The sequence below is a fragment of the Microcaecilia unicolor genome, chromosome 9 (genome assembly GCF_901765095.1).
Source record: "Microcaecilia unicolor chromosome 9, aMicUni1.1, whole genome shotgun sequence".
Taxonomy (NCBI): domain Eukaryota; kingdom Metazoa; phylum Chordata; class Amphibia; order Gymnophiona; family Siphonopidae; genus Microcaecilia; species Microcaecilia unicolor.
In genome coordinates, this window is record NC_044039.1 from 204,844,361 (window position 1) to 204,867,559 (window position 23,199).

Here is a 23,199-nt window from a genome sequence, read left to right on the forward strand (position 1 = left end):
CATAATAGAATATTTTAATTGACAGTGTAGGGTATAAGCAAAGGTGGAACATATAGGGGGTCTTTTACTAAAGCTTAGCTCCAGTTATCTGTAGCAGGGTCCATTTTATTCCTATGGGCTACAGTATGTGCAGCCTATGTCAAACCCATGACCCCTTTACCTTGTCCCTGCAGTGGACTTTGATCCTGGGGAATTGAGCTCAATTCCCACTGCAGCTCCTTGTGACTCTGGGCAAGTCACTTAACCCTCCATTGCCCCTGGTACAAAGTAAGTACCTGAATAAATGTAAACCGCTTTGAATGTAGTTGCAAAAACCTCAGAAAGGCGGTATATCAAGTCCCATTTCCCTTTCCCTTATGACATCACAATATCAGAAGTGAGCCAAGTATCGGGCAATCAAGCCATTGTGACATCACTGATGAGGTTGGCTCTTATTGGTGGAATGAGTGGAGGAGTAGCCTAGTGGTTAGTGCAGTGGACTTTGATCCTGGAGAACTGAGTTCTATTCCCACTGCTGCTTCTTGTGACTCTGGGCAAGTCACTTAACCCTCCATTGCCCCTGGTACAAAATAAGTACCTGAATATATGTAAACCGCTTTGAATGTAGCTACAAAAAACCTCAGAAAGGTGGTATATCAAGTCCCATTTCCCTTCCCTTGCTCTAATTTATCCATTTTCTGGAGAAATTACATTGCATATATTGCCATAACGTTTCTATGCAAGCAACAAAGAGTGAGATCTGAAAAGAGGCATCTCAGGAGAGAGGATCCTTCTTCTCCGTTTTCCCCTGCAGATACAATAAATAATTATCCCCATCACTAGCCTCGAACTGTCCACAATGCTGACGAAGTCCATTCACTCTGTCAGCACTGCCGCACCAGGATTGCTTGCGTGGTTTGGTAACAGAGGCCCTAAGGTTCAACTGAAATATACATTTCATATTTGCTGTATTGTATCAATGAGTGGAACATTTTTGGGAAATGACGGTTTTCAGGAGCTGGTGTGTAAGGCACTTGGAATAAGGATTTTAAGTCCAGTGTTGCATCTGCCAAGAACTTGTTGAAAAGCAGCATCAAGATACTGTGGTTAAAATATTAATTTATTAAAATATGTATTACCATTCTAGGCAGTGTAAGGCTTTGCCTAAGTAATCCAAATATTAACTAATATTTCTGCTCGAGAGGAAGGAAAGCTTAATTGTTCAGAAGTACTTTCTCTTATCTCGTACCCATGAATGTAAAAGGATCAAATTAGATCGGGGAGTAGACAGTGGAAAGCCTAGTGAGGCTCCTATCCTCACATGTGCCCTTACAAGGCCGAATTTGTTCTCAAGAATGCTTGCCAGGCTGAGATCTGAAATTAAAGCATAACCAGCAAATATGCTGGGGTGAAGCCAGAAAGGAAAGCCGCTGCTAAAGTCAGTGCCCCAGGACCAAGAGGCAGGGTATTGTACGAGACAGCCTTTTGTGTGACTGCAACCCTCTGCTGCCAGCAGGTGTCTAATAGATGTGAAAAAAAAATTGGAAAGAGATGAGAGGTACTGTTTCCATCGTTTAAGTGCCTACTTCAGAAGAAATCATCTAGAACACAGCGGGCCCTGTTTACCGAGGAGTTTTTTGTCATTCGGTGCCAGTGGGGAAAATGGCTAATACATCAAGCTCACTCTTGTGTAAGGAAGTGCCCGTTTTGTACATTCATTAATCCCCTATTAACCCTCAGAGGGAGCAGTCTGCCATCTTTTCCTCAAGGAAGATAAATGGGAGGTTTGAGAAGAAGCCTAAGCAAAATCAGACAGAGGCTACGGAGATCAAAGCTAGCGTGGTAAGAAAACAGGAATTGCAGTGGCTTCCTTCTCTTTTTTTTCCCTCCCCTCCAAAAAAAAAAAAATCGTGATCTAATTATTCACATCCCAGAGTTTGTAGAAATTCACGCAATTAAATGGAGCTAATGCTTAGCATTTGAGGTTAAGAAGAGACCATCTGAACGCAATGGTTTGGATACTTTGCTCATCCTGCAAGGAGCTCAAGGTTGACTGAGCAGAAATAGTCAGCTATCCAGGAGGCCTCAGAAAGGTACAAGAAAGAGCATTTTCCTTTGAAATTGAAGCTCCAGGATACAGGGTCATGATATCAAGTTGAAAGGAAGGAAGTTCAAAGGCAATGTGCGGAAAATAAAAGTTGTTTACCTGTAACGGAGTTCTCCTTGGACAGATGATCTTGCAGCCACACTAGTGAAGTACCAGTATCAAAGCTTGGGACAACCCTTTTCCTGCCTATACGAAAAGGAGGAGGCCAAACCAATTAGGGAGGCCGGACACAACTGGGCTGTAGGCCAGCGGGAAGGAAAGGGTTAAGGAAAATAGGGAAAGGGGGGGGGGCGGGATGGAGAGGGAAGACATAAAAGGGGTCAGCAGGTAAGGAAAGGTCCTTTCGAGCAGGAATCAGCATGCATTACTGCCTTCAGCACATTTTTGGCCTGAGATGAGATCATGGATCGCTGGCCACTGGTTTACTAGACTATGGAGATGATTTGAGAGAGTTATGCCTCTAAGATAAAAGCAGATTTAAACATGTCGATCAGCATACATAAAATATTTTAGAGGAGGCTTTGCTTATATGTAGACGCTGCAATATATGTGAAGTATGAGGTAGCAGCCAAATCAGCAAATAGGATGCTAGGAATTATTAGGAAAGGGATGCAAAATATCAGCAAGAATACTATAATGCCTCTGTATTGTCCATTGGCGTGACCTTACCTTGAGTATTGCGGTCAATTGTGGTCACCGTGTCTCAAAAAAGATGTAGTGGAATTAGAAAAGGTTCAAAGAAGAGCAACCAAAATGATAAAGGGGATGGAACTCCTCTCATATGAGTTATCAATAGAAATCAAACAAAATAAAACATGGAAAAGAAAATAAGATGATACCTTTTTTATTGGACATAACTTAATACATTTCTTGATTAGCTTTCGAAGGTTGCCCTTCTTCGTCAGATCGGAAATAAGCAAATGTGCTAGCTGACAGTGTATATAAGTGAAAACATTCAAGCATTACTATGACAGTAAAATAGATACCATTGGAGATTCTACATGGAATGTTGCTACTATTGGACATTCTACATGGAATGTTGCTATTCCACTAGCAACATTCCATGTAGAAGGCTGCGCAGGCTTCTGTTTCTGTGAGTCTGACGTCCTGCACGTACGTGCAGGACGTCAGACTCACAGAAGCAGAAGCCTGCGCAGCCACATTGGTGATCCGCAAGGGCTGACTTCTACATGGAATGTTGCTAGTGGAATAGCAACATTCCATGTAGAATCTATAGAAATCATACAAAATAAAACATGGAAAAGAAAATAAGATGATACCTTTTTTATTGGACATAACTTAATACATTTCTTGATTAGCTTTCGAAGGTTGCCCTTCTTCCTCAGATCGGAAATAAGCAAATGTGCTAGCTGACAGTGTATATAAGTGAAAACATTCAAGCATTACTATGACAGTAAAATAGATACCATTGGAGATTCTACATGGAATGTTGCTACTATTGGACATTCTACATGGAATGTTGCTATTCCACTAGCAACATTCCATGTAGAAGGATGCGCAGGCTTCTGTTTCTGTGAGTCTGACGTCCTGCACGTACGTGCAGGACGTCAGACTCACAGAAGCAGAAGCCTGCGCGGCCACATTGGTGATCTACAAGGGCCGACTTCTACATGGAATGTTGCTAGTGGAATAGCAACATTCCATGTAGAATCTATAGAAATCAAACAAAATAAAACATGGAAAAGAAAATAAGATGATACCTTTTTTATTGGACATAACTTAATACATTTCTTGATTAGCTTTCGAAGGTTGCCCTTCTTCGTCAGATCGGAAATAAGCAAATGTGCTAGCTGACAGTGTATATAAGTGAAAACATTCAAGCATTACTATGACAGTAAAATAGATACCATTGGAGATTCTACATGGAATGTTGCTACTATTGGACATTCTACATGGAATGTTGCTATTCCACTAGCAACATTCCATGTAGAAGGCTGCGCAGGCTTCTGTTTCTGTGAGTCTGACGTCCTGCACGTACGTGCAGGACGTCAGACTCACAGAAGCAGAAGCCTGCGCAGCCACATTGGTGATCCGCAAGGGCTGACTTCTACATGGAATGTTGCTAGTGGAATAGCAACATTCCATGTAGAATCTATAGAAATCATACAAAATAAAACATGGAAAAGAAAATAAGATGATACCTTTTTTATTGGACATAACTTAATACATTTCTTGATTAGCTTTCGAAGGTTGCCCTTCTTCCTCAGATCGGAAATAAGCAAATGTGCTAGCTGACAGTGTATATAAGTGAAAACATTCAAGCATTACTATGACAGTAAAATAGATACCATTGGAGATTCTACATGGAATGTTGCTACTATTGGAGATTCTACATGGAATGTTGCTATTCCACTAGCAACATTCCATGTAGAAGGATGCGCAGGCTTCTGTTTCTGTGAGTCTGACGTCCTGCACGTACGTGCAGGACGTCAGACTCACAGAAGCAGAAGCCTGCGCGGCCACATTGGTGATCTACAAGGGCCGACTTCTACATGGAATGTTGCTAGTGGAATAGCAACATTCAATGTAGAATCTATAGAAATCAAACAAAATAAACATGGAAAAGAAAATAAGATGATACCTTTTTTATTGGACATAACTTAATACATTTCTTGATTAGCTTTCGAAGGTTGCCCTTCTTCGTCAGATCGGAAATAAGCAAATGTGCTAGCTGACAGTGTATATAAGTGAAAACATTCAAGCATTACTATGACAGTAAAATAGATACCATTGGAGATTCTACATGGAATGTTGCTACTATTGGACATTCTACATGGAATGTTGCTATTCCACTAGCAACATTCCATGTAGAAGGCTGCGCAGGCTTCTGTTTCTGTGAGTCTGACGTCCTGCACGTACGTGCAGGACGTCAGACTCACAGAAGCAGAAGCCTGCGCAGCCACATTGGTGATCCGCAAGGGCTGACTTCTACATGGAATGTTGCTAGTGGAATAGCAACATTCCATGTAGAATCTATAGAAATCATACAAAATAAAACATGGAAAAGAAAATAAGATGATACCTTTTTTATTGGACATAACTTAATACATTTCTTGATTAGCTTTCGAAGGTTGCCCTTCTTCCTCAGATCGGAAATAAGCAAATGTGCTAGCTGACAGTGTATATAAGTGAAAACATTCAAGCATTACTATGACAGTAAAATAGATACCATTGGAGATTCTACATGGAATGTTGCTACTATTGGACATTCTACATGGAATGTTGCTATTCCACTAGCAACATTCCATGTAGAAGGATGCGCAGGCTTCTGTTTCTGTGAGTCTGACGTCCTGCACGTACGTGCAGGACGTCAGACTCACAGAAGCAGAAGCCTGCGCGGCCACATTGGTGATCTACAAGGGCCGACTTCTACATGGAATGTTGCTAGTGGAATAGCAACATTCCATGTAGAATCTATAGAAATCAAACAAAATAAAACATGGAAAAGAAAATAAGATGATACCTTTTTTATTGGACATAACTTAATACATTTCTTGATTAGCTTTCGAAGGTTGCCCTTCTTCGTCAGATCGGAAATAAGCAAATGTGCTAGCTGACAGTGTATATAAGTGAAAACATTCAAGCATTACTATGACAGTAAAATAGATACCATTGGAGATTCTACATGGAATGTTGCTACTATTGGACATTCTACATGGAATGTTGCTATTCCACTAGCAACATTCCATGTAGAAGGATGCGCAGGCTTCTGTTTCTGTGAGTCTGACGTCCTGCACGTACGTGCAGGACGTCAGACTCACAGAAGCAGAAGCCTGCGCGGCCACATTGGTGATCTACAAGGGCCGACTTCTACATGGAATGTTGCTAGTGGAATAGCAACATTCCATGTAGAATCTATAGAAATCAAACAAAATAAAACATGGAAAAGAAAATAAGATGATACCTTTTTTATTGGACATAACTTAATACATTTCTTGATTAGCTTTCGAAGGTTGCCCTTTGTTTGATTTCTATTGATAACCTTTAAGAGTGGACTAACACGGCTACCACACCTCTCTCGTATGAGGAAAGGCTAAAGAGGTTAGGGCTCTTCAGCTTTGAAAAGAGATGGCTGAGGGGGGGGGGGGGGGGGGGGGGGATATGATCGAGGTCTTCAAAATCCTGAGTGGTGTGTGAACTGATTTTTCACTCTTTCAAAAACTACAAAATCCAGGGACACTCCATGAAATGACAGGGAAATACATTTAAAACAAATAGGAGGAAATATTTTTTTCACTCAAAGAATAGTTAAGCTCTGGAACTCGCTGCCGGAGGTTGTAGTAACCGCGGTTAGTGTATCTGGGTTTTAAAATGTTTTGGACAAGTTCCTGATGGAAAAGTCTGTTATTGAGATGGACATTGAGAAGCCACTGCCTGCCCTGGGATTGGTAGCATGGACTGTTGCTACTCTTTGGCAGTGGCGTACCAAGGGGGTGGGGGCGGTCCGCCCCTGGTGCACGCCGCTGGGAGGGTGCCACGCGCCGGTCAGCGTTGTTGGTTTCCCTCTGCCCCGGAACAGGTTACTTCCTTTGGGTTTCTGCCAGGTACTTGTGACCTGGATTAGCTACTGTTGGAAGCAGGATACTGGGCTAGATGGACCATCGGTCTGACGACCCAGTATGGCTACTCTTACGTTCTTATGTAGAGATTTCTAACAGGCAGGCTCTGAGCATGGTTTGTTCAGTCTATGTGTTCTGTATTTTATAATAGCCATACTTGGGAAAATTTCCTCATCGACATTTACATCTACATAGAGACATGCGTAACTGTCAGCTAACTTCTCCTTTATCCCTGAGCTTTAAAGAAGAATTGTGCTGACCCCTCTGGGGTTCAAAACTTCACTGGTTTTGCAAAAAGTTAGACTTTTGCAGAAATCAGTTCCCCAAGGATGTGCAGATTTCTAAGTATGTGGAAACAGTGACCTTTGAACGTAAAGCGTATCTATGCTTCTTTGGTGGGGCTATTCATGTTTTAGAGAAAAGCTCTGTTTTTGCTGTTTTCTAAAATATTAGGGGGGGGTCTATATTCAAAGCAATTTAACTAGTCGAGAGGCTCCTGCCCAGTTAAATCACATTGATATTGAGTGGTGCATACTTCAGTAGTGCTGCAAAATATCTGGGCACTGTCTGGATAGTGCTGGCGTGGCCCATGGGTAGAGTTGGGGTGGAACCGGGAGTTACCCAAGCACCACTGATATGAGGTGGCAGTACCCTGATAGGTCTCCGGGTACTGCCACTGAACAGTGGTGTTACCCGAGTAACACTGGCAGGCTGCCCGAGATCTGGATATTCACTGCCGCTACCCAGATAGCAGCTGGCGCTGAACTCCAGGTCCAATTCATCCAGCAGCGGTCTGTGTGTAAAGAAATGCTGACTGCCATTGCTGAATATTACTCACTAGGGGTCCTGTCAGCGCATGGACCTAAACATCCATTTTCCAGCCTGGATGCCTAAACAAAGTTATTATTTTATTTATTTATTTATTTGTTACATTTGTATCCCACATTTTCCCACCTATTTGCAGGCTCAATGTGGCTTACATAGCAGGGGCATAGCCAGACTTCTTCAGCGGAAGGGGGGCCCGAAGTGAGGGGGCACATTTTAGCCCCCCACCGGTGCCGCCAACCCCCCCGCCATTGCTGACACCCCCCCACCCCCACCATTGCCGACTTTGCCCCCCCTGCCACCGACCCTCTTGACCCTCCTCCCGCCGCCAACCTGCCGTCGCCTACCTTTGCTAGTGGGGGACCCCAACCCCCGCCAGCCGAGGTTCTCTTCTGCTCACAAAAGTTTCTGACATCCTGCACGCTGATCTGCAAGGCTTCGTTCTGTGAGTCTGACACCCTGCACGTTGTACTTATAGGACGTCAGAAACAGAAGGAAGCCTTTTGCGAGCAGAAGAGGACCTTGGCTGATGGGGGTTGGGGTCCCCCGCCAGCAAAGGCAGGTGACGGCAACGGCGGGTTGGTGGCGGGAGGGGGGGGTCGGGCGGGTCGTGGGTAGTGGGTTTTGGGGGGGGGGGGTTGGGGGCTCAGCACCCAAAGTAAGGGAGTTATGCATGTGGGAGCTTTTTCTGAAGTCCACCGCACTGACCCCTAGGGTGCCCAGTTGGTGTCCTGGTATGTGAGGGGGGCCAGTGCACTACAAATGCTGGCTCCTTCCACGACCAAATGCCTTGGATGTCGCCGGGTTTGAGATGGCAGGCAGTTTTTTCCATTATCGCTGAAAAACAAAACCGGCGATCTCAACCCCGGCGAACTCTGGCATTTGGCCGGGCTAAACCGTATTATTGAAAAAAAGATGGCCGGCCATCTTTTTCGATAATACGGTTCCGGTCAGCTGTAGCACCACCGCCAAAATAGATCACCGGCCATCTATTTCACCGGTGCTGTTCGATTATTCCCCTCCACGGAACTTTGTAAGTCTAAGTGGTTTGAAAATAGGCCCAGGTTTCTTTTTGTTTTTTTTAAATATTGGGTCCATAGTGATTAGTTCTGCTGCTGATTTATGGAAACAACCCACTATATGTAAGAGAATCTCATTATTTGCAATCAATGTCAAAGTTTTCTGTAAGGACCATCAGAAGGTGGGTAACATTGTTTTTTGTCAGGACTTCAAAACTCTTGACATCATACCCAATATCCTCATTAGTCCAATTTTGTCTTTGTTTTCTTTTTATGACCTTTTTTTCCCAAAATATTTTTTATATAAAAACACTTCTACTTTTTCTTCTCTTAACATTAATTTCCAATAAATCAAATCCCACTTATCTTGGATAATCAGCTTCTCGTTTTCAAAATCTGTTATACACAAACCCTGATTTATGGAGTCACGTAAAAGGCTTATCTTGCTATGCTGTCCTACAGGGAAAGATGCAATCTGAATAGTACCATGCCATCATTCCTAGCTTGGATGGCAATTGCAAAAACTCTTTTTGTTAACAAAATGAGGGGTCCTTTTACCAAACTTCAGGACGTAGGGCCCTGCGCTAGCGGCGGGAGGGGCTGTTTTTCCCAAACACCAGGGCACTTTTTACTGCAGTGAGTAAAAAGACACCAGGCACATATGGCCATGCGGTAAGAGAACTCTTACCGCATGGCCGTGTGCCTGGGAACCCTAACTGCCACCCATTGAGGTGCGGCGATGCCCGATTACTGCTGGGTTATCACCATGCAACTCCCGGAAATGGTGCACACTCAGTAAAAGGGCTCCTTAACTTATTATTTTAAAGGCAAGTTAACAGCACACAAGAAAGTGGGAAGCGAAGGAAGGTTGGACAAAGAACAGGATCAACAAATGAAATTTATTGCTGCGATGTATAAAAAGTACATATAATAGTGTATAAAGCTCAAAATCAATGCTCAAGACTCAATACGGCACTGCGTTTCGGCACGGATGTGCCTGCCTCAGGAGTCTGGTAATATCATGCAAAGAAAAGGGAGGGGGGGGGGGAATAATGCAGCAATGTTTAAAATCGTTGAATGGTCTTTAATAATACCATGCATGCATGAATGATGCACAATACAAAACGCTACTGTAATGTATCGCCAAAGTGCTCCAGGAACAGACAGAGGTCCTGGGAGGAGGAACAGGCAGGAACCTTCCAGCCTACTTTTGCACTACATTGCAATAGCGTTTTGTATTGTGCATCTTTCATGAACGCACTGTATTTTTAAAGACCATTCAACAATTTTCAACATTGCTGCATTATTCCCTCCCCCCCTTTTTTGCATGACAGATACAAATCAAGGTAAGGTATACACAAAAAGTAGCACATATGAGTTTATCTTGTTGGGCAGACTGGATGGACCGTGCAGGTCTTTTTCTGCCGTCATCTACTATGTTACTATGTTATGTTACTATGATATTACGAGACTTCTGAGGCAGGCACATCCGTGCTGAAACGTGATTTTCAGCTTTATGCACTTGTATATCTACTTTTTATATATCGCAGCAATAAATTTCATTTGCTGATCCCATTGTTTGTCCAGCCTTCCTTCGCTTCCCACTTTTTTGTGTGCTGCTATTTTCCCTTGGGATATTTTTTTTTGTTTGGTTACCTTTTGGTTAAAGGCGAATTAACTCCAGCTGTAAGAGAACGCAGTTCTCTGCCATCATTTGGTCACTGTTGTGCTTCAGCAGAAGAAAGATGTTCTCCATTTCACTGAAGAAACGTAACCATGGCCCGAGTAATCAGGAGTTCTCTTTCTGTTTATAGTTTTAGAGACATAACACCAGACAAAAAGATATGTCTTAACATCGTGGAGGAATGGCCTAGTGGTTAGAGTGGTGGACTTTGGTCCTGGGGAACTGGGTTCAATTCCCACTGCAGGCCCAAGGCAGCTCCTTGTGACTCTGGGCAAGTCATTTAACCCTCCATTGCCCCAGGTACAAATAAGTACCTGTATATACTATGTAAGCCACATTGAGCCTGCTATGAGTGGGAAAGCGCGGGTACAAATGTAATAACTATAAAAAAAAAGCAGAAAATAACAATTAACATACAGTAATCTCCATCTAAATCTGGAAAGGGAAAAAGACTCATACAATAAACAGTTTCTTAACAAAATAAGCTTCCTAATACAGATATAAAAAGATCCAACGCACTGACAAAACATAAAGGAGAATAAAAGAACAGCCTAGGAAATTTCCACTTGCTACCATGATCCAGTGTACTTCTCACCTCCAAGAATTTGCGCTATAAATAAACTCTGCCACTGAGCCAAAAATAATGAGAGTCCGCAAGCAGATCTGAAGCACTGTGGATTAGCCCAGGAGTTTAGTACTCACCACTCTGCCTCAACAAGCAGGAAATAGAAGTGGAGCTGCCAAGGTGCCCAGCTCCAGCAGGGAGACTTTTTGGGCAGTCGTGGTTTTGACGTTCCATCGCAATGCAGTGTGGGATTTGTAGTCCCTAATTCTACCCATTGAAATCAGTGCTACAGGTCCCATAATACACCAGGGTGGGACTGTCAGAAATCCAGGACCGGCCTATAATCCAAATGTGGGGTGTTTTTTTTTCTCCAGTTTTTTAAATATGTATTAAAAAAACCTTTAACATATGAATTCATAATACATTAATTCATAGGTTAATGCACATTAAATTGATATAGTAGAATTAGAAAAGGCACAAGGAAGGGTGACCAAAGTGATTAAAGGGATGGAAGAACTCGTAAAGGAGGAAAGGTTATTGAGACAGACTTGGAGAAGCAACTGCTTGCCCCAGGATTAGTAGCATGGAATGCTGCTACTATTTGGGATTCCGGAATCTTGTTACTCTTTGGGATTCTGGAATGTTGCTGCTAATTGGGTTTCTGCCAGGTACTTGTGACCTGGCTTGGCCATTGTTTGGAAAACAGGATACTGGGCTAGATGGACCATTGGTCTGACCCAGTATGGCTACTCTTATGTTCTAAAGAGGTTAGGGCTCTTCAGATTGGGAGAAGAGGTGATTGAGGGGAGGTACAACAGAGGTCTATAAAATCCTGAATGGATTGGAAGGGGTAAACGTGAATCTGTTGTTTAGTCTCTCAAAATATACAGTGAGTGACTAGGGCACATGCCATGAAGTTGTGTAGTCATACTTTTAAAATAAATAGTTGTTTGGAAAAATTCCTGGAGGTGAAGGTCCATAAACCAGTGGTTCCCAAACCTGGTCCTTGAAGCTCCCCAGCCAGTCAGGTTTTCAGTATATCCACAATGAATATTCACCAGATCGATTCGCATGCAGCATAAACCATGACTAAAGTAGTCCTAGGAAAATCCACTGCTTATCCCTGGGGGTAAACAGTATGAAATGTTGCTGCTTTTTGGGAATCTGCTAGGTACTTGTGACCTGATTGGCCACTGTTGGAGCAGGATACTGGGACAGGTGAACCTTTGTATGGCTATTCTTACATTCACACTAAAATTTTAAAGGGATACTAACACACCAAATTCACTAATGAATGCACATCCCTAAAGTGGAGGGAAATGCATTCTGCACTGTTACACCCGAAAACTAATAAGTACATAAGTAATGCCACACTGGGAAAAGACCAAAGGTCCATCGAGCCCAGCATCCTGTCCATGACAGCGGCCAATCCAGGCCAAGGGCACCTGGCAAGCTTCCCAAACGTACAAACATTCTATACATGTTATTCCCGGAATTGTGGATTTTTCCCAAGTCCATTTAGTAGTGGTTTATGGACTTGTCCTTTAGGAAACCGTCTAACCCCTTTTTAAACTCTACCAAGCTAACCGCCTTCACCACGTTCTCCGGCAACAAATTCCAGAGTTTAATGACGCGTTGGGTGAAGAAGGTTTTCTCCTATTTGTTTTAAATTTACTACACTGTAGTTTCATCACATGCCCCCTAGTCCTAGTATTTTTGGAAAGCGTGAACAGACGCTTCACGTCCACCTGTTCCACTCCCCTCATTATTTTATATACCTCTATCATGTCTCCCCTCAGCCGTCTCTTCTCCAAGCTGAAAAGCCCTAGCCTCCTTAGTCTTTCTTCATAGGGAAGTCGTCCCATCCCCGCTATCATTTCAGTCGCCCTTCGCTGCACCTTTTCCAATTCTACTATATCCTTCTTGAGATGTAAGCTTTCAACTAGGAGGTAGTGTGGGAAAGCAAAGAAGAACCACTTTAGCTCAGGGTAATACTTCTCTTAAGAATGCCAGATAATATTGGGTAAACAGACAAACTTTTGCTTTAAAGAGGATGCTTAGCAAAAGAAAAAAAAAAGTTTGTGGGTTGATTTTGCTTCAGTTTCCGAAAAGATGTTTTCCATTGCTTAATTTTGTCTTGTCCTGTAGTGACTGGAGATTAGAATGGCTACAAAAATTTCAACCTCGAGGCAACAGACCAGTACGTTGGGTTCTGAAGAGTACAGTCTGTACAGCAGCATGAGTGAGGAGGAACTGATCCAGATGGCTATAGAACAGAGTCTGATGGATCCATCTTCAGGTCAAACAGCAGCACAGGGACACCAGAAGCTGGTGGCAACAGCAAGTGAGGAGGCTGCCACAGCCAGCCGGCCCAACAGAGCACCTCATTCTTCTACCTGGGCCCAGAACTTCCAGTCCCAGCCTAACCCCAAGAACAGGTGAGCAGACTGAGTCATGGGTATGTAATCATTAAACGTGGGAAGAGTTGGTCCAGAGTTTTGTTTTTCTGTATTTGGGGCTTTGAGTTCAATTTAAGTTAATATTACCCTCCCCCCTCCCACCAACTCACAAAGATCTGGGTTTTTCCTCAATTTTTAACCCCTTCCACTTAGGTCATCACAACAAATACTTCCTTAGCCTACTGAACAAATCTTGAATTTGTCCAGTAGGTGTCACTGTTCAGCAATGATTGGAACTCCCTGGGAGAGAGAGAGAGAGAGAGAGAGAGAGAGAGAGAGAGAGAGAGAGAGAGAGAGAGTGTGTGTGTGTGTGTTGGTGGTGGGGGGGGGGGGGGGGGGGGCTGTAAGCACTGCCGCTGCAGGTTGGGGCCACCATTAAGTGTATTTTAAACAAAACAAAAAATCCCAGACTTGCTCAGCATTTTCTACTAAATGTTTCAGGAGCTAATTGATGTTTAGACTTTATGACAAATTTTGCGAAAATCCTTTGCAGATTTTGCAGAGCAAACAATTTGAGTTACATCCCCCCCCCCCCTTAACGTATTCTTTCCATACACTGAGCTGTTTTTGGGCTGATGAAGAGAGTTAACTAGTGCATTCCTAAGGATTGAGAAACATGAACCAGACTGGGAAAATGCTAAAATCGATATTACCCAAAACAGAGCCTCATATGGATCTACATTTCAAACACTGTTCGTAGGAAATAATTATTTTGTTCTTAAAAATGATGCTCTGTTTCAAAGCTTTTCTCTTTGCCAGGTGCATACTTGGCAGACCTTGGATATAAAGGAAAGCTGCTTTATGACTGACTACCTGTTTAAAGGTTCCACCAGACACCGGCCTCCCTTAATTACAAGCACTGCTTAGGGACCCTACCCTGACCCCAAGTATCCCACATCTGTCAGAAGTTTCCCATTCTCTGGTGGGAGATTTGGCAGATCTACAGGAGCATTCCTGACTTTGAGCCCTAGGCATGTGCCTATGCATTAATCCTGTCCTGACCCAGAGGTTTTCAACCCAGTCCTAGGGGCACAGCCAGCCAGTCGGGGTTTCAGTTTTCTGGAGGCAGGGCATGCAAATCTCCCTCATGAATATTCATTGTGGATATCCTGAAAACCTGACTGGCTGGGAAGCCTACAGGAGACGTTTGGGAACCACTGACCTAAAGCCTTTCCCTTCTGGTTCGGTGGAGCTCAGATTCAATTCAAACTGAATTGTTCATCTCTAGCCTTACATAACAGCTCATGGTAAATTCTCCCCTTTCCTGCCTTGATAAATGTAAATTCTAAGGCCTGCAGAAACCTGCTCATTTCAAAGTCTCTCACCGATCCTAAGCACCGCTTTCTCTGATATGAGCAGATTCACCATTTCTTTCTATGGCACATCCAAGCACAGGCTGTTAAATCTGTTCCCCGTTGACCTGTTGCAGTATTTCTCTGGATTTAAGAAATATAGAAATCGGTGATCTCTGACCTTCACATAGCATTTATTTTTTTATGGGCCTGAAGGAACTGCCAGAATTGTTCTTAACACTGTTACAAACTACCTTGGATTTCTGACCAGTAAGGGTTTGATCAGTTTTGACACCAGGAGCCCTTAATCAGAGCCTTTTAGGTTGGCTACATTTTTTTTTTGTTACATTTGTACCCCGCGCTTTCCCACTCATGGCAGGCTAGGCTCAATGCAGCAGGCAATGGAGGATTAAGTGACTTGCCCAGAGTCACAAGGAGCTGCCTGTGCAGGGAATTGAACTCAGTTCCTCAGGACCAAAGTCCACCACCCTAACCACTAGGCCACTCCTCCACTGTTGCTACTATTTGAGATTCTACATGGAATGTTGCTATTCCACTAGAAGCCGGCCCTTGCAGATCACCAATGTGGCCGCGCAGGCTTCTGTTTCTGTGAGTCTGACGTCTTGCACTGCACGTATGTGCAGGACGTCAGACTCACAGAAACAGAAGCCTGCGCAGCCTTCTACATGGAATGTTGCTAGTGGAATAGCAACATTCCATGTAGAATCTCCAATAGTATCTATTTTATTTTTGTTACATTTGTACCCCGCACTTTCCCACTCATGGCAGGCTCAATGCGGCTTACATGGGGCAATAGAGGATTAAGTGACTTGCCCAGAGTCACAAGGAGCTGCCTGTGCTGGGAATCGAACTCAGTTCCTCAGGACCAAAGTCCACCACCCTAACCACTAGGCCACTCCTCCACATCACCACAAAACTCAAACCAATCTCAGGCTCAGTAGACTAAGCTGAAAACTTTCCTTAGGGCCCGATTTCAAAACTGAAACAGTAATTAAACATTCTCGAAAAGCACCACAGGTTAATGGAGAGACCAGGCAATCTCCAGGTAAGAAAGCCTTGGCCTGGCAAAGATGTGTAATAGAGGTCCTGTGCACCCTGTGATCAATAAAAACTCCCCGGTCCTCTCCAGCAGGGGTGGACTGACCATTTGGGCAACTGGGCAGTGCCCGAGGGCCCAGAGGGTCTGCCCAGATGCCCACCTCACACTACAACCCTCCCCAGTCCTACCTTTAAAGGCACTCCGCTGGTGATCTAGTGGCCTCGGGGGGGGGGGGGGGGGGGGGGGACATGTGCTGCTGCTATTCCCCCTGCACGTCACCGCCGTATTTTAAAAATGGCAGCTGAGACGCCCTGCGGAAGTCTCGCAAGACAGTCGAGACCCTTGAGATTACTGTGGGAAGTCCTGCCGCCATTTTGAAAACACAGCGGCGCCGGCAGGTGGGGGAATAGCGGCAGTGCAGCGGGCAGGAAAGAACATGCTTCCCTCCTCCCCCCCCCCCACAAAGACCACCAGACCACTAAGACCCTTCAGGTAGGACCAGCGCAGCGGGGGTGTCGGATGTGGCAGTAGGAGGGCAGCAGCGTGAGTGTTGGGCAGTGGCCGGGCGGGGGGCCCAGCCCACCCCCAGTGCCCAGGGGCCCAGACCACTCTTAGTCGCCCCTGCTCTCCAGTCAGGCCAAGGACTCTCCAGGACCACTCCCTGAGCAAGTACACCTTGGCTCTTACAGTCATTACCCTCAGGATTTGTGAGGTTTCTGAGCCTAGAGATGTCCTCCAGCGGCATCCTGGGAGCTCAGGTCCTCGCCCCAGGGGGGGAGGTGGAAGGGCAGCAGCCCTCTCCCCAGCCTTCCTCCTTCTCTTATATGGTCATCCAGATCCTTCCTCCCGGCACCAAAAATACCAGCAGCTGCCTGCCAGAGCCGACCGAGCCAGCCATGACCTGCTTCTCGTACTCGCGCTATCTGGCTTTGTTTCATTGCTGTTCCCCCCCCTCCAGGTCCGTCCCGTCCAGCGGATCGCAGCCTCCCAGCGCCGGCTCCAGCAGAGGGGTCAGGAGGAGATACGACGGCAGCCTCTTCATCAACCCACACGCTGTGTAAGTGACTCTTCCTGCCTTAACCTTTGTCCGTAGGCTTTAGCTTGTGATCGCGGAGCAATGAATAGCCAGGAAGCTGCTATGTTCGATCCCCCCCCACCCCACCCCGAAAGCAGGATCTTCTGTAGCCACAAAGGGATCCCCTCCCCGGTCCCCCACCCCACCCCAAAAGCAGGATCTGCAGCCACAAAGGGATCCCCTCCCGGTCCCCCACCCCACCCCGAAAGCAGGATCTGCAACCACAAAGGGATCCCCTCCCGGTCCCCCACCCCACCCCGAAAGCAGGATCTGCAACCACAAAGGGATCCCCTCCCCGGTCCCCCACCCCACCCCAAAAGCAGGATCTGCAGCCACAAAGGGATCCCCTCCCCGGTCCCCCACCCCACCCCAAAAGCAGGATGTGCAGCCACAAAGGGATCCCCTCCCCGGTCCCCCACCCCACCCCAAAAGCAGGATCTGCAGCTACAAAGACTCCCCCCCCCACCATCTATCGGTTCAGCCCAACGCCCCCCCCCCCAATAATGCTGGGTGAGGGGTCTTCTGTGCTGCCACCGGCTGATTCTACCGGCAACCAGTGCGAAACCAACAGATTTTCTGCAGCACACCTGTCCTGTACAAGAAATAACCCTTTAGCACAGAAGGTTATATCATATGAGACTAAAAATGCAACCCTTGGGATTTATTCTTACTGAGGTACAACCTTCCGGTATGTTATTGAACCGGTTCTGGAGAGCTTTCATGAATTTCTGGGGGCCCACGAGCTGCAGCGGTTGCATTAGCTTGAATCCTTTGGTGCAGAAAACTCCTCTTAGGATCCCTTTCTGTGAAAGGTTTTGCCTCCCGTTATGGCAGAGAACAGTTGACAAAGGAAGCCCCTTCTGTTCAGGGACAGCTGTGTGTCCTCTACAGGGCTATTAAAAGATCTCCTGCCAGTACTGGGGTCCTTCATTATCTTGCAAACTAACGTCAAAATAAAAAAAAGCAGTTTTAAGCCTAGAAAATTCTTTGCATGCTTTAGACGTTTATCATGTTTTCTGGCTACAGCTGAGAGTGCATTGTTTGTTGAGTGCACAAATTAAAAGAAAAAAAAAACCTTTAAGAGAAGAAGAAACTAAGCTGGCTAGTCACACACACACACACACACACACAAGGACGAACACCAGCTGCACCTGTTAAAACAGGACTTGCTTAGCCACTCCTACTGTAGCTGAGATCATTTGGTTATTTTAAACCAATAACTGAGTGTGATTCAGGGTCAGCCTACTAGGCAGTCGCCTAGGGTAGCAGTTTGGGGGTGGGGGGGAACAGCATAGGTCAGCTGCTGTCAACACAGAACAATAGATCCAGACAACCACACAAACTCAAAGAATAAGTATATATATAAATACATAAGTATTGCCATACTGGGAAAGACCAAAGGTCCATCAAGCCCAGCATCCTGTTTCCAACAGTGGCCAATCCAGGTCACAAATACTTGGCAAGATCCCAAAACAGTACATTTTATGCTGCTCATCCTAGAAATAGGCAGTGGATTTTCCCCAAGTCCATTTTAATAATGGTCTATGCATTTTTCCTTTCGGAAGTCGTTCAAACCTTTTTTAAACCCCGCTAAGCTAACCACCTTTACCACATTCTCTGGCAATGAATTCCAGAGCTTAATTACACTTTGAGTGAAGAAAACTTTTCTCCAATTCGTTTTAAATTTACTTCTTTGTAGCTTCATTGCATGTCCCCTAGTCCTAGTATTTTTGGAAAGAGTCAATACAGCAGTTAGGCACAAACGTTTACACCAGCCTTTGAGCTAGTGAACATGGTCAAGTCTATATTTAGGTGCATAACTTAGGTCTAATGCTAGTTTGGATTCTTTTTTCTTTTTTGGATTTTGCTTGCACCTTTTTCAGTAGTAGCTCAAGGTGAGTTACGTTCAGATACACTGGGCTTTTCCCTGTCCCTGGAGGGCTCACAATCTTAAGGGGCCCTTTTACTAAGCCGCATAAGCATCTACACGCGCTCAACATGCGCCAAAATGCAGTTACTGCACGGCTACCACGTGGCTCTTGCGGTAATTTCATTTTTGGTGCGCGTCCAAAAAATAATGTTTATTTTCGGCCGGGCGTATCGGACACGTGCCAGGTGGCATTTGGTACACGTAGATCATTGCCACCCGGTTACTGCCTGAGACTTTACTGCTAGGTCAATGGCTGGCGGTAAGGCCTCAGACCCAAAATGGATGTGCGGGAATTTTGATTTTGCCGCATGTCCATTTTTGGCAAAAATGTTTTAAAAAAGGCATTTTTTTACAGGTGCGCTGAAAAATGATTCTGCGTGTGCCCACATTATTGCAGGCCATTTTTCAGTGCACCTTAGTAAGTTTACACCTTTTTCAGTAGTAGCTCAAGGTGAGTTACATTCAGGCTCTGTGTTCCCTGGAGGGCTCACAATCTAAGTTTGTACCTGAGGCAATGGAGGGTTAAGCGATTTGCCCAAGAACACAAGGAGCAGCAGTGGGATTTGGACCAGCCACCTCTAGATTGCAAGACCAGTGCTTTAACCACTAGGCCACTCCTCCACTGTGTAGAATTTCAAATAGTAACAACATCCCATGTTCCACTGCACTAACCACTAGGCTACTCCTCCACTAGCAACATTCCATGTAGAAGCCTGCCCTTGCAGATCAGCAATGTGGCTGTGCAGGCTTCTGATTCTGTGAGTCTGACGTCCTGCACGTATGCTCATAAACTAACTGGCTTAATTGGACTCAAGTACAAAACCTACTATGGATCCAACTTCTCCTTCTTAGGCAGCCAACTCTGGAATGCCCTCCCCAGATCCATCTGATCAATCAGCGACTATCTAACCTTTCGGAAATCACTAAAAACCTATCTGTTCAAGCAAGCCTACCCAAATGACCCAATCTAATCCTATGATCCCATCTACCCAACACATATCCAGAAGACAATGACTTAGACTACATCTCCCTTCAAATTTCCCTATGTTTTTCCCGTGTCCCATCCCCCTCCCGCCTCCTCTACCCCTCCTCCAATGCTCATCTACCCCTTGCTCATACCTCTCCTACTCCCTTCACCCTTCCCCTTCTCTACCTACCCATCTCTTTTATTATTCTGCTATAATTAACTTATATTTTCTCTATCAATACTCTGTAATCAATATTATTATGTAAGCCGCATACAAATGTAATAAAAAATAAATATAACGTTCACTAATTGGCCTTAACAAGCGCTCATTGGTAGTGATTAGTAGTTAAGTACGGATTTGCCCTATGCGCCTATTCTATAACCAGCACACTTAATTTTCATAGCGCATAACTCCAAAGGGGGCGGGGCTAAGGGAGAGGCATGGACAGGTTAGGGGTGTGCCCAGCATTTAGACGCGGTGTTATAGTTGAATTTCCGTGCCTAACTCACAGTAGTTAGATTCCAGCATTTACCCCAGCCTTCGACTGGCATTAAGTGCTTGCGCCTACAGTTAGATGTGAAAATTCGGACTTGAACTAGTATTCCACAAACACAGTTCCACACAGAACTGATGTTATAGTATCAAGCTTAGCATGCATCATCCCGGTGTGTAACTTTGGGCCGCCCTTTACTGGATCTCCCCCTGTATGGAATAAAGTCGTGGGTTGGCTATGTCAGTTCACTTTGATAGAAACAAAGGCCAACAAAGAAGGTTTGGGTGACACCCAGGGCCGGTCTTGGGCAGGGGCCCCGCGTCTCTGGCATGTCTGTCCTCCTGTCTCGGAACACCTCCGTGCGCCATACCTTAATGTGTTGCCACATTTCAGTAAAGAGAATCAGGCACCGACAGCAATTTTCATATCTTGTCAGCGGCCAAACCCAGAGTCTCCTCATTGCTGCATCCTAACTCCTTTTAATGTCACTTCCTGCTTCCGCAAGGGCGGGATGCAGCAGCGAGGAGACTCTGATGGGATATGAAATTCGCTGCCGCTCTCTACTGAGGCATTCTGGATGCACATCAAGGGATGGGGTGAGGTGGGGCTCCGAGAGCACTAAACCTCATTTTAAACTCTGATAAATTATGGCTTATAGGGGCAGGGGGGCCGGGCAGGGGCCCCCACTGAACTGGTCTGCACAGGGCCCCGCAATTGCTAAGACTGGCCCTGGTGACACCTTCTTCTGGAACTGGGTCACACGGTGATAATATAATAATGAAAGCAGGACGTAAGGAAACGAAGAACAGTTCTGCACTGAGCTGTGTAGCCGTAGTGGTACTTGCTGTTGACGGCAAACTGCAGCAATTTAAGAATGTCTGGACCTTCCCTACTGGGTAATGGTATTTGTCCTTTTAACTGTTTAGAAAGGTAGGCTTAGGTCTGAAAGGGTATAAATCTCTTAAATAAATAAACAGCACTGCATTTAGGAGCCTGATTACCAGTGGCGTAGCCACAGGTGGGCTTGGGTGGGCCAGGGCCCACCCATTTATGGCTCAGGCCCACCCAACAGTAACACATGTTTAGTGGTAACTGGTGGGAATCCCAAGCTCCGCCAGCTGAAGATTTCCCCCTGATGGTAACGAAAACGCTACTCTCCACGACACCTGCGCATGCTCAGTTTTCAGTGCATGCCTGCTGCCAAGGTGGAAAGAAGCGTTTTCCCACCAGCTGAGATAATTCTTTTTTTGGAGGGGGGGGGGGGGGGGGGGGGGGAGAACACTTGGTGCCCACCCAATTCTTGCCTAGGCTTACCCAAAATCTGTTGTCTGGCTATGCCGCTGCTGATTACTGACCTACCCTAAGTTGTAAACATGCAAATTAGCAGGTGCCGTTAGCTCTGTAACTGTTACTGCACTGGCGTGACATGATGCGCTAGTTTGCATGTTAACTGCGCGCCTGCATGCCGTGTTAGGGGATGGGAACTGGGCGGGCTGAGGGACTGCGCACTGCAATGACCGGATGGTACTTTCCCTGCATCTTCACTTCTGCAGGAGGCATGGATGCACTAAGCGGCGGTAAGCCCAACGTGGGCTAACCACTATTGCGGGACTACTGCCGGACTACTGCAGCAGCCCGGCGGTAGTTCCTACTCTTAGCACACGCCATTTCTGGCGATACAAAAATATTATTTTTGCAGCACCGGTGTTTACCTGGCGGTAATCAGGCAGTGTTGCACGCTGCCTGGTTACCGCAAGAGTCCTTATCAACACTTCAATGGGTGCCGGTAAGTGCTCCCCCCCCTGAAAAAAGACCACACTCTGATGCTAGCGCAGGTCCCCTTTTATCACCGCTTAGTAAAAGGGGCCCTAACTGCAGTAAAGAACTTCTCTGTGCAGGAGTAGCGAGGGATATGCGGGGCATGCCCCTCCCCCCCCACAATTTTTTTTTATGCCTCAACCTATGCACTGACTGTGTATTAACTGTTGCCCTTAAAGCACGGCAAGTGCAGAACTTTACCACACTTTAATAAAATGGCCGTTTGTTTTGGAATGAATGATAAAGACCTCCCTGGCATGCTGGTTACATCTAGAATAAAGCTTGCTGTACTTTCACTGAATATCAAAACCTTTTACTGGAGTGCAATTTTAAGCTCAGAACCCTCTCTCTCCACTTGTATTCCAAAGAAATTTAAGTGGTAGGTCTTGTAAGGGTCAGTTCACTTCACAGGCTTAAAATCCCCATCAAGAACTGATTGTTAAAACTTTGGTAGTGTTCAACTTTCATGGATCCCACAACTAATACATGACTGAATTTTAGAAAAAACAAACAAAAAAAACCCCCAACAACTTAGCTTTAAAAATGTGCGTGCTCCACTTCTAATTCTTAATCACACGCACTGTGGCCAAAGTAGCTGTTTCAAGGTGTAACCAATGACTTGGGGAAGAGGAGTGGCCTAGTGGTTAGGGTGGTGGACTTTGGTCCTGGGGAGCTGAGAAACTGAGTTCAATTCCCACTTCAGGCACAGGCAGCTCCTTGTGACTCTGGGCAAGTCACTTAACCCTCCATTGCCCCATGTAAGCCACATTGAGCCTGCCATGAGTGGGAAAGTCCAGGGTACAAATGTAATAAAAATAATGCTGGGGAGGGGGATTAAGTTTGTACCTGAGGCAATGGAGGGTTAAGTGACTTGCCTGAGATCACAAGGAGTTGCCTTGGGATTTGAAGTGGGCTCCCCTAGCTCTTAGCCTACCACTTTAACCATTAGGCTTCTGTACCACTCCACTCTTTACTGTTTCGCTCCTCCTGCTAATTGAACACAGCATGTACAATACAGTCCCTGCTTCAAGGAGCTTACTCACAGATAAGGCAAATAAAAGGCTTCAGGACAGTGGCGTAGCCACAGGTGGGTCTGGGTGGGCCAGGGCCCACCCAACAGTAACACACGTTTAGCAGTAGCTGGTGGGGATTCCAAGCTCCACCAGCTGAAGTCTTTCCCCTGATGGTAACAAAAACGCTACTCTCCACAATACCGACACCTGCGCGTTTTCAGCACATGCCTGCTGCAGAGTGCTAAGGTGGAAAGAAGCGATTTCCCGCCAGCTGAGATATTTTTTTGGTGGCAGTGGTGAGGGGAGAACACTTGGTGCCCACCCAAAATCTG

The 23,199-nt window shown here is 45.5% G+C and overlaps 1 protein-coding gene across 2 annotated transcripts in view; it reads left to right on the forward strand.

Annotated features, from left to right (window-relative positions):
• Positions 1-23,199, forward strand: part of ASB2 (ankyrin repeat and SOCS box containing 2) — an 82,102-nt gene that overhangs the window by 11,193 nt on the left and 47,710 nt on the right. The window contains exons 3-4 of one of the 2 annotated variants that reach the window (XM_030215320.1): positions 12,908-13,197; positions 16,529-16,627. In XM_030215320.1, the coding sequence (XP_030071180.1) occupies positions 12,923-13,197; positions 16,529-16,627 (374 nt within the window). In that variant the 5' untranslated portion in view covers positions 12,908-12,922. The remainder of the gene's footprint in view (positions 1-12,907; positions 13,198-16,528; positions 16,628-23,199) is intronic. The other variant, XM_030215321.1, reaches the window with a different exon arrangement.